The sequence below is a fragment of the Nylanderia fulva genome, unplaced genomic scaffold (assembly GCF_048542155.1).
Source record: "Nylanderia fulva isolate GAGA-0341 unplaced genomic scaffold, ASM4854215v1 Scaffold138, whole genome shotgun sequence".
Taxonomy (NCBI): Eukaryota; Metazoa; Arthropoda; class Insecta; order Hymenoptera; family Formicidae; genus Nylanderia; species Nylanderia fulva.
This window is the reverse complement of record NW_028189601.1, coordinates 9,353-22,169: the sequence shown is the minus strand read 5'-3', so window position 1 is coordinate 22,169 and position 12,817 is coordinate 9,353. Positions and strand designations below refer to the sequence as shown.

Here is a 12,817-nt window from a genome sequence, read left to right as displayed (position 1 = left end):
CCCCCAGCATTTCTCACTGATTTCAGCGCCATATCGTAGTAGTGGTCAATGCAGTAACTATTAATACGTTCCCAAGATAAGAGCGTCTCATGCTCATGAACTCGTCCGGCGGCATGTACGAGATTTTATCTTTTTGTAGCGTTCGCGTATTTCAGAAAGGACAGAATTTTATGATGTTATAAATAAATAAATAAATAAAATATTAACCTGACCTATTATAGTTATTAAATCATTTATTAATAAATGTTTCATTAATATTATTATCTAAGTCTAAGTCGTTTAATTAATTTTTAGTTTTTTAATAATTAATTTAATTTATTCTAATCATTTTAATATGAGAAAAATACTATTATACGTTTTATAATGAATTAATATATTTCGGGAGTCGAATTATATATTTTTAATAATATAATTTAATAATGTTCACACACACACACACACACAAATTAAACTTAAAAATTATATAATATAAAATATATATTTCATGAAATATTATACAAAGAATAACATCAATATATATTATATTTTATCAATATCTATTATATGTATATTATATATAATCAATATATATTATAACTCAATCAACAATTTAATTGCAATGTACGTGCAAATGCAACATGCCTTATATATACGTAGAACATTGTATTAATGTTATATATATATATATATATATATATATATTACTTTTATTTTGTGTTTGCTGGGATATACATATATATTCATTCATTCATTGCTTTATTTGCCCCCTTAGGATTAAAGGCGCTTTTAAGGAGCGTACCCAAACCTTTACATTCCTCCTTCTCTTCCTCTATCATATGTTACAATGTTACATATGTGGCGCTTTTTTCTGATAGGAGCGTTCCCGAACCTTTTACAATCCTCTTCTACTACCACCTTACAATTTCAAATCTATTTCCCCTGGCGCTTTTTTCTGATAGGGGCGTTCCCGAACCTCTACGCTCCCTTTTGGTCCCCTCACACCTTCACCCTTTCCTCCTTTTTCCGTCTCCCTCCTCCTTGTTTCCAATTCCTCTCCTTTCTCTTCTTCTATTTTCCCCTTTTCTCCTTTTTGCCGAACTTGCCTCCCTCCTTTTTCCTCACTTCTCCTTCTCCTCCTTTGTCCTGGCGCTTTTTTCTGATAGGATCGTTCCCAACCTCTACGCTCCTTTTTAATCCACTTCACCCCCTCTTCCCTCTTGTCTCCCATTCCTCCTTTTTCCTGGCAAGCACCGGCTACTACTTCTCCAACCTTATCCTTTCCTCCTCCTTCTCCAACCGTTGGACCCCCTGTTTAACGTCTCTTCCGAAAGACGTGAGCCCAGTTTTCCCACCGAGATAAACCCCGATCCCGGTGGTGAGCGCAGCGCGGAAAAATATTCCATGTTTACGTGACTCAGTGGACTCGAACCCGTGATCTGCGAGTTACGAGTCTGGCGCTCTACCACTGAGCCACACTGCCGCTCGATATACACACATATATATATATATATATGAAACATAAAATATTTGCACAAACGTAATGTTTTTTTTATTACAGAATGGATAAAAAAGAAGCAAAGAGAAAGTTAGAAGAATTAATAGAAAAAGAAGAAAAAATTAAAAAATGGAAGCAAGAGTTAAAGAATATTATAAAAGATAGTGATGAAGCAGCAGATGTTGAAGCAGATGAAGAAAGGTACATATATTGTTCTATACATATGTTTAAATATACAATATTAAAATATTATTAAGAGTTTAACAAGGCTCTGTAATATAAATATAAATTTAAAGATATAAGACAGGCAGTAAGAGCCAACTCGCGGATGACAGTGCGTTATCCTAACGAAACTAAATTTTTCGTTAGGATTAAGTATCTGTGCACAAGGCACCAAATTCTACTTGGTCACGGCCAAGATTTAAAATATGAAATAATCTCATATTTGAGATTTAATTTCAATAACCCTTTCACCCCCCTACGGAAATAAGTAAATGCAAGAGAAAAATATAGATCCGAAAGTCGCTGAATCGGGAATCGAACCCGAGACCTTTCGCTTGCCGGGCGACTGCTCTTCCAACTGAGCTATTCAGATCCTTTCGATTCTATACTTTTCTCTGCTATATGTAATAATGTTGATAAACAAACGCGTTTTAAGCCAGCGTGTATAAATTAAGAGTTTAACAAGGCTCTGTAATATAAATATAAATTTAAAGATATAAGACAGGCAGTAAGAGCCAACTCGCGGATGACAGTGCGTTATCCTAACGAAACTAAATTTTTCGTTAGGATTAAGTATCTGTGCACAAGGCACCAAATTCTACTTGGTCACGGCCAAGATTTAAAATATGAAATAATCTCATATTTGAAATTTAATTTCAATAACCCTTTCACCCCCCTACGGAAATAAGTAAATGCAAGAGAAAAATATAGATCCGAAAGTCGCTGAATCGGGAATCGAACCCGAGACCTTTCGCTTGCCGGGCGACTGCTCTTCCAACTGAGCTATTCAGATCCTTTCGATTCTATACTTTTCTCTGCTATATGTAATAATGTTGATAAACAAACAGACGTTGATAAACAACGTCGATTCCCGATTCAGCGACTTTCTATATTTTTCTCTTGCATTTACTTATTTCCGTAGGGGGGTGAAAGGGTTATTGAAATTAAATCTCAAATATGAGATTATTTCATATTTTAAATCTTGGCCGTGACCAAGTAGAATTTGGTGCCTTGTGCACAGATACTTAATCCTAACGAAAAATTTAGTTTCGTTAGGATAACGCACTGTCATCCGCGAGTTGGCTCTTACTGCCTGTCTTATATCTTTAAATTTATATTAAAATATTATATTTGTATATAATTACACGTACATGCGCGCACGCGCGCGCACACACACACAACACACACACGCACGGACGCACGCATATATATATATATATATATATATATATATATATATGTATGTATGTATATATATATATAATATTTTTGATATCTTTTATTATTAGAGAAGAGAGGCGAGAAAGAGACGACCAACAGGAGCAACATCAACACGACGAAGACGATTCCCGTACGCGGCGTCGGGCTGGGATAAGACGTGTCGAACGTGATGCGAGGTATGTTTATTAAATTTTGAATTAAATTTCATATATATATATATATCAGAGTTGGCAAAATATCAATTAAATTTTTTAAAATTGAACAAATGATATGAAGAGATTTAATTAAAATATTTTGAATTGACGATTAATTTTAGAAAGATTAATTAGAGATCGTTACAATGACGATTGATATAAGCTAGATTAATCGAAGATCGCTTAATTAACGATTAATATGATCGAAGTCAATTGAAGGTTATTTAATTGACAATTGATATAAACGAAATTAATCGGAGAGCGATCGATTAAACGATTAATACAAGCTAATTTAATTGAAAGTTTTTCAATTAAACGATTAATATGAGTTAATTTTAATTAGAAGTACTTTAATGGACGATTTAAAAAAAAACAGATTCAATCGAAGAGAATTCAATTGACAATTGATTTGAGCAGAAACAATTAAAAAGTATATAATTGACGATTAAATATAGCAAATTTAATGCGAATCTCTTTCATTAATGATTGACTTAAGAAAATCAGGCAGCGAATTTTTACATATTTTTTACTCGTTCCGCATTAAATGCCGCGAGTAAATGTAAAATAAGTCAGATCATACCGCTCGAAGAGCCGCGATCGTTTTACTCGTTCCGCATTAAATGCCGCGAGTAAATGTAAAAGAAGTGAGATCGTACCGCTCGAAGAGCCACGATCGTTTTATACATGTAATATGGGAATTTTATATATGTTTTATGTTCTTTAGTTTTTGACATTTTGTCTTTATTTCTTTTGATCTTTTAGATGCTATATTTATTTCTTCTCTTCTTCCATTGTTATTTTTTTTTGTAATTGCATATATCCCAGATAGCACTGGATGTATTATGGACGTACATTTTAAATCCAATTTATGTCCATATGTCCATGGACATAAATAGGGCATAAATTGGATGTCCTTTTTTGGATATGAATCAAATGTCCTAAACAGTACATCCTATGGACATTCAATATATGTTCAAATTTAAATACTGATTTTTTTTTATATTAACGTTTAAAAAATATTTGCCTTTCGTTCCTATAAAATGTTTTAAAATATTTTTCAAAAATTCCTTTAATTTTTATTGAATATATGTCATTATATATTAAAAATATGTTATTAATAAATATATCACAACAAATATTTTTTAACATTTACTAATATATAAAAAAATGTTTGAAAATGTTTTTATAGTATCATTTAATGTTATAACTAAACTTATATATATTTGAGAAATAATTTTTAATGTTACAAAATCTGTTCTTTTAATGCCACGATCAAAATATATGTATATTATTATTATTATTATTAAATAATTATTGTATTTTATTATTAAATATTTATTTTAGTATCGCAATATTTTTTTACTATAATTATTTTTACACTAATGTTTAGTTTAATTATTTTTATATTAAAATTATTATTTTTTTATATACCAATTAAATATAATTTATTAATAATAACTTATTTTATTTAAATCTATAAATTTACTTTTATTTATTATCGGGGCACATGTCCCCGTCAGAATTAACGGTACTGCGTCTCGTCCTTGACGTCGCGGTACTCGCACGCGGTGATGCGCAAGACCAAAACAACCGCGAATCCTTATTATAGGATAGTGTAATGTTTGGGTCAGTGAACCTTTCCTTATTCGGTCGACGATTGTAAGCACGTATACATACACGTAGTGTAGTGCTGTGAGGTTGCGACCATTGCACAATCTATTGGACATTTGCTAGAAATTTATCAAGGTAAGACGTTTTACTATAATTATATAATAATAATTTTGTCACATTCACGCACACATCACATACGCACGCACACACGCACGCATAATTTCCTTCATTCATTATATAATTGATTGAACGTTTTCGTTTTCATATTCGTTTCCTATGTTCTATAATCTTTAATGATAATAATCTATACACAAAATGTTTTAGAAATAGATCGCTAAACTTTAAGAGCATATTCTACTCACTATAATGATAAAAAGTATATAAACATTCGGAACAGCTTTCTTTTCAAGTTATAAACATTTTTTATTTACATCGGGCAACATATATCTCGCTTCGTTTCATGAATTGTCCTATTCACTTTTTATTAGAAATAAACAAAAAGTTATTAGATGGATCTGTAATAATATTATAGAATCATTTATGATATTTGTATTATTACTGTGAAAGTACTCCGAAATCGTATTATCATTTCGTGTGACAAAATAAATATTTCGAGAATTTTTGGACGTCTTCGATAATATCTATGCGATGTCGATGCGACACGTGCATTAATGTGGAAGAAAATTATTTTCAACAATTTCTGTAATGAAATGTTACAGTTTCAAATGTTCTTAAAATCTGTTATAAAAGATTTATTAAAATCTGTTATTGTTTTCATCCTTACAGTAAATAAAATATGCTTTTTAAGTTTGGCGATTTATTTCTGAAACACCCTGTATACATGGGACATTCGTTACTAAATCAACGCTTTTTTCCGATTATTGTTTATTTGTTTTATTTTTTAAATGTTTTTGTACTGATTGCTAATAGCGTTATTTATAAATTTTTTAGATTATTATTTCTATCGATTCTCGAATTTTCAACGGATTTTCATCAATTAATTAAAGGTAGAAAAATATTAATAAATTTTAAATTTTAATATTAATTTTAAAAATGCCAAAAATAAGAAGAAAATATTATCGAAGAGCACAAGAGATAACTAATTTAGTAATTAATAATGTTCAAAATAAGAATTTAATGCCATTATTAGAAAGTACACCTTCAGTTTCAAATAATAATTTAGAGGATTGCAATAATTTTTATATCAATAATGATTTAGAAACCGTGAATAATTATAATTCGGACCGTGATCCCGATGATACAGAACATAATTTTGATAACTTTGAATCTACAAATTTTGTGAATAACTTTAAATCTATAAATTCCACTACTGATTTTCCAAATTCTATATCTTGGTTGCAAGAATGGGCAATTAAAAATAATATAACTCATACTGCGTTAAATGAATTAATATCTAATATGAAACTTAAATATCCGGAATTGCCTAAAAATGCTCGCAGTTTATTAGGAACTCCCAGAAAAATCAATGTAGACGTCGTTGCACCAGGACATTACTATCATTTCGGTTTAAGTAATTGCATCGAAAGACTTTTATCGCGATGTTCTTTTCAAAATTTACACTGTATTGAAGTTAACATTAACATCGATGGCCTGCCATTATTCAAAAGTTCAAGTAGTCAAGTTTATCCCATTTTATGTAATTTAGTTGAAAATTACAATGAAGTTGATGTCATTGGAATTTATCATGGACATGAAAAACCCACAGATGCCAATGTATTTTTACAATCTTTCACAGAAGAAGCAAAAAATTTAACTATTCATGGTATAAAAATTAAAGATCACACTTATTCTTTTAAAATTAAATCTTTTATATGCGATGTTCCTGCTAGATGTTTTATTACTTATACAAAGGGTCATTCGGGTTATTACGCATGTTTTAAATGTACAGCTAAGGGCAAATATTATCTCAATAGAATGACTTATCCATATTTAAATAGTTGTCAATTAAGAACAGATAACGATTTCCGATTAAAATTACAAGAAAACCATCATATAGGTACATCAATACTTGAATCGATTCCTAATATAAATATGGTGAATGATTTTCCATCTGATCCGATGCATTTAATATTCTTGGGAGTTGTTAAAAAACTGATTTCTTTATGGTGTTACGGAAAACCTAAAACAAAGTTATCCTTTTGTCAAATATCTGAAATATCAAAGTTATTAGAACATCAAAAAAAATATATACCTTCCGAATTTAATAGAAAATCAAGATCTTTGTTTGAAAGTAAAAGATGGAAGGCAACCGAATTTAGAACTTTTTTATTATATACGGGATCTGTTGTTTTAAAATCTATTCTAAATCATGATCAATATTTAAATTTTTTAACTTTACATGTAGCTATCACTATTTTGTCTAATTCAAAACATATGGAACAATATTTAGATTATTCCAACTCCTTATTGCAATATTTTGTAGAAACATTTATTAATTTATATGGTAAAGAAAATGCATCGCACAACCTGCATCATTTATTACATATTTGTGATGACGCGAAAAAATTTGGAATTCTTCAAGAATTCAGTGCTTTTCCGTTTGAAAATTACTTACAATCTATATTAAAAATGATTCGTAAAAATAATAAAGAATTAGAGCAAATTGTTTGTCGTATAACTGAAAGAAACTATTGTATAAATTCTAATGTCAGAGTGAAATGTAACGAGCCTCAATTTTTAAAACCACATTTTAATGGTCCACTTATTATTAATTTTCATAATTGTAATCAATTTGGCAAAGCGGTGTTTAAACAATTTATTTTAAAAATAAATGAACCCGATAATTGCTGTAGCTTAAAAGACGAAAACATTATTGTTATTAGAAATTTTGTTGTAAATAATGAGGGCTTTTTCGTAATCGGAAATAAATATAAAACGCTTACAGATTTTTACACCGTACCATGTAAGTCGTCAAAATTAGGGATATATGTAATCAATGATATTGGAAATTTAGAATCCTGGGATTTAGGGCAAATTGCAAATAAATGTATGAAATTAAAATATAAAAATAAGTATGTAGTTTTTCCCTTATTACATTCAGAATATTTTTAAAAATTTTTCTTTTCTTGTGCTCTTCGCTAAAAAAATGTTAATTTTTTATATAATTTATAATAATATATAGATAAATATAATATATATATAATATACAATATAATATATAGAGGAAATAGGTTTGCAATTTTTGTGATAAGTTATTGAGTGTTTGCGCCTTTTCATATATAAATTGTAAATAGAATTTTTTGTTGGAATAAAATGCTCCTTAAATTTTTTGTTGAAATGTTTGAAGAAATGGAGAGATCATGGACTATAGTAAGGTTTATAGATGAAGATACAGTTGAAGCTGTCCCATCTACCTGGATTATCAATAAAAAATGTTATTGGCCACCGTTTCACATGGAAAAAATTGTAGCGGCTATCAAAAAACATGCCGAACCAAATACATGTTGGCCTTCATATAATGTTATGACTTTCAGAAACAGCAGTTATGGTTAATATAAAATATTTAAATATTATACATTCCACATATACTTTTGTGATCAATAATATATGTACATAATCGTTATTTTTGTTATAATAATATAAATATATTTACTTGTATTTTCAGATAACTATAAAACAGCCAGGGAAAAAGCCAAAAAGGCTGAATTAACATCTGAATTAAACTCCGAGACTGATAATGATAACATTTCGAAAAGAAAAATTATCCCAAAGAAATTCTTTTCGTCATCAGATGAATCTACCGAAGAGTGCACTAAATTACGGACGCCTCCAATTATGAACACACAAAGTTCGTTTTAATATTAAATATTAATATATAATATACATAATATATATAATATAATATAAAAAATATATAATATATTATTATATTATATTTTAATGTATTATAAAATATATTTATGATATATTATTTATTTAAAACTTACTTCCTCCGATTTTACGAAATTTGTTTTACATAATTTAGTAATTGCATTAATAATATAAATTTTAATCGACTAATCTTAATATTCGAAAAACTTAATAAAACTTTGCTCGAAAATAAATAGAAAAATCAATATTTTAACATTTCACAATTGACATATCAGATCTTTCATGTCGTGTAGGGAAATATAATATCCTAATGACAGCAGCTAGTCATTCAATATCTTGAATTAAATCTATAATACAAAAGAACTTAACAGAAGTATTTACATAGAAAAACTGCAGTTGCAAAATTATGTAAAACAAATTTTGTAAAATCCGAGAAAATAGATTTTAAATAATTAACATATATAAATATATTATAATACATTAAAATATAATATAATAATATATAATAATATATATATATATATTATACATATAATTTTTTTAAATTGGCGAAGTCAATATTGTTAAATACAATTTTAATGAATCTTCAAGATTTAAAGAAATTGTATTTAACAATATAGTTAAAATGGGTCAATAAAAAAACTAATATAGGACAATACTTGATATGCTTTTTCAAAAAAATAGAAATAATGAAATTTAATTCTAAAACAGTTAGAAGAGCCAATATTTTTATTATTTCAGAATTAGCATTGAATTTCCTATGTTATTATGTTCATTCATGCAGTATTCTATATATTTTATTATATATAAAACTAAAATACTAATAAAATTATTAAATTAATATAATAATAAAAGCTACTAAATTAAAATTATTATAAAATAAGTATATACTGATATTATTAAATATGTTTAGTTTGTGTATTACAAAGATTATATATGTAACTACTATTATTATTTTTTTTATACATAGAATCATTGAAAAGTACAAATTACGAAAATGCGAAGAGCAACAAATGTCAATCAAGATCAGTGGATCAATCATCCAATGAAGTTCCGAATAAACGGACGAAGCACTTACAAGATGGATTTTTGAATATTTCAAATATTTTGCAGGACAATGAGCACAACATACAAAATAATAAGACAGAAGATGTTGTCGACAATAAAATTGGTACATAATTTATATTGTTTAAAACTAACTTTATAATTTTTCATAGGTTTTGTCTGTGCTATCAGTAAATAACTGTAAAGAAATAATTATTAATTATTATTATACTGTTTATTCTATTTTTTGATATTATTATTATATTAACATTATTTTATCATTATCATCATTTTATCACCATCTTCTTTATTATATTTCATTATCTTAATCATTATTTTAATCAATAATTATATTTATATTAATCATGTTTATATTTAATCATATTTATATTTTATTATTTATATTTATTATTTTGTTATACAAAGAAATATTAAAAATGTTTTTGTGATTGCTTTCTTTGTCTGTGCACTTTATAAATAAAATGTCATAACTATACGTTAATAGCACGGACAAAAATCTATTCAATATACATATATTCTGAAATTACTATTTTATATATACATATATAATCTCAATGGAATCTTTAAAAAATTGGAATTTAGTAAGTAAAAAATAATCTTTACATTATTTTTGTTTTAATTTACAGTGCTTCAGTATTTTAAAGAAATTATCCGTCAGCAATCATACTTTAAGACCCAGTTATGGCAAATAGCAGATGATTTAAAAGATATGAAAAATGAATTGTTGCAACAAGTTCATCAACGGCCCAATGTAACTGAAAGAGAAGAGTCTATTTTTTCTTTTCCTCATCTTCCTTTTAATTCGGTGGAAGATTTAGAAGAGCACGTGGAACAATTTTTAAATCAACCGAATAAGTTCGAAATATCGGTAATAATAATTTATTAATTATTAATTTTTTTTAATGAGTTTTATTGGATTTTTAAAATTAATAACTAATTGTTTAACTTTTAAAATGTTAATTATTTACAATAGATCTTTATAAATATTTTAAAAACAATTACAGTTAATCTAAAATTCTAAATCACAAAATAAAAATTAACTTAATAAATAAGTTAAAATTAAAAATAAAAATTTATTAAATTAAATTAATATATAAATTTCAAAAAAAATAAAATAGATTCTTTTAATTCCTTTTAATTCTATATTATTTATTACATTTTAAATCTAATTTGTGGTTATTAGAGCGATATATTATTAAAATTTATAATATAAAATTATATAGTAATATTAATAACATGTAAATTATTAAATTAATTGTTAAACATATTGTTATATATTTGTAATTTTCAAAATAATGTTTTTTAAAAAATATTTATTGTAGGTTAAAGAAGTATCCAGAGTAGGGGGAAAAAATCCTTACGAATTTATTAAGCGCAATTGTACTCGTTTGTTGACCAACGAGCTGGCTGAAAAATATAGTTGGCTAGGAGCAAAACAGAAAAGGAAATTTTGTCATTTAAAACTCGCTGACTTGCTAATTGGTAAGTATGTCTATAAGTAGATAATGTTATTTGTTTAATTTATTAATGTTATCTTATTTAAATAATTAATCTTAATGAAATCACATAAATAAAAAAATAAATTATTGCTTAGAAGATGCTGATTTTTTTATTACAGTTTCCGGTCAAGATAGTAATTCCGAATATAACAAGAAAGTTTTAGAAGAAGCAGTTCAGAAATGGCTGCGAAGAGCTAAAGAAAGATTAAATGGTGAAAAGAAGAAGCAAGATAAACAAAGAACTGAAGAAGACTCATCATAACTATAAGAAGACTAATAACAAGAAGATTAATAATATTAATAAATTTTTGATATATTTTATCATATATATTTATATGATACATATGCGTAATAATTAACATTGTAAGCGTTCAAAGTTTTTTAAGTTAGATTTATTTCAAGATAAAGTTAAGATTTATTTTATAATATGTACGTATGTGATACTAATGTTTCCGTAACAAAATGTTCAATTTAATTTCTAGTTTTTAAATAAGATTTTTAATATTTCCAGTCAATGAAAAATAATATTTCTATGATATATCTTATACATATAAATAATAAGCCATACATATGTTAGATTTCCATATTATATATTATCTTTTATAATTAATATATATTATAATTATTCTCAAATATACAAATTGTCGGATGTCAACGCTCGTGAGTAGATAAAACATTGTAGTAAACTAAACATAAAAATCTTATATCATTTTGCTTTTGCAAAATAATGTGATTAATTTGAATATGTAAGCCAATGGGCGCATGGAAAGCGATAGTTTGGAATCTGTAGGCATAACATAGACAATAAAATAAATCGACCCCTACTATCTTTTTAGCCGATCTATTCTATTGTATATGATACCTACCAATTCCAAACTTTCGCTTTTCATTCGCTCATTGGCTTAAATATTTTAATAATATAACAATTATTGCGAATTTAGCAAAATGATATAAAACTTTTCTGTTCAGTTTACTGTATTCTACTTGCTCGCGAGTATAATTGGCACAATCTTTACCCTGACATCTTGTATGTAATATTGATCATTTTTGTATATTATATTATATATTTTTTTACATGTATATGTATAAAAATAAATATATAATATATAATAATTATTATATATTATTATATATATTGACAAAACAATATTTTCGGTACCAAACTCAAAAGTCAATAAATGTTTATATTTGAATAAATCAATTGTTTTAGTATTTTATTAGATTCGCGAGTATGTATCCCAAAATTACGTCCGTAATATGTCCGAAATGAGACCGTTTTCGACCTATTTTGGATTTATTATGGATATCGTTAATACGTCCAAGATGATCCAAAATAAGTCCAAAATAGGTTCAACAACAGTCTTATTTCAGATATTTTATGGATGTCCGAAGTTGTGTCAAGCGTATGTGATATGGATGTCCATCAGACGTCCGACGAATCTTATTTGGACCAAAAATAGATGTCCGACGTCCAGAAAGTAGACGTTCAATGGACATCCATTGAATGTCCATGTGCTATCTGGGATCTTGACTCTTAACATAAAGTCTAACATTTCAATTCTATGTGGATAACACTCGTTGTTCTCGTTAAACCAATCTTCATTAGCATGTTGGACGTATTTTACACAAATCTCAAGGAGCTTTTTCTTCACATCTTTTAAGTGCCAATACGTCTTGTAATATGAATTTATTGCTTCAAG

At 27.1% G+C, this 12,817-nt stretch overlaps 1 protein-coding gene across 4 annotated transcripts; it reads left to right on the top strand.

The window, feature by feature from the left end:
• Window positions 1-4,573: 4,573 nt before the first annotated feature.
• LOC114928750 (uncharacterized) lies at window positions 4,574-12,163 on the top strand. Of its 4 annotated transcripts, XM_085480009.1 has the most exons (8): window positions 4,574-4,857; window positions 5,674-5,729; window positions 8,030-8,230; window positions 8,348-8,530; window positions 9,524-9,724; window positions 10,245-10,486; window positions 10,941-11,100; window positions 11,237-12,163. In XM_085480009.1, the coding sequence occupies exons 3-8, from the start codon at window positions 8,032-8,034 to the stop codon at window positions 11,377-11,379; spliced, it is 1,128 nt and encodes a 375-aa protein (XP_085336135.1). In that variant the 5' UTR covers window positions 4,574-4,857; window positions 5,674-5,729; window positions 8,030-8,031; the 3' UTR covers window positions 11,380-12,163. The 4 variants fall into 4 exon arrangements, with proteins under 4 accessions (XP_085336135.1, XP_085336137.1, XP_085336136.1 ...); XM_085480011.1 differs by lacking the exon at window positions 5,674-5,729; XM_085480010.1 differs by lacking the exon at window positions 4,574-4,857 and having other exon boundaries at window positions 5,650-5,729.
• The last annotated feature ends 654 nt before the right edge of the window (window positions 12,164-12,817 follow it).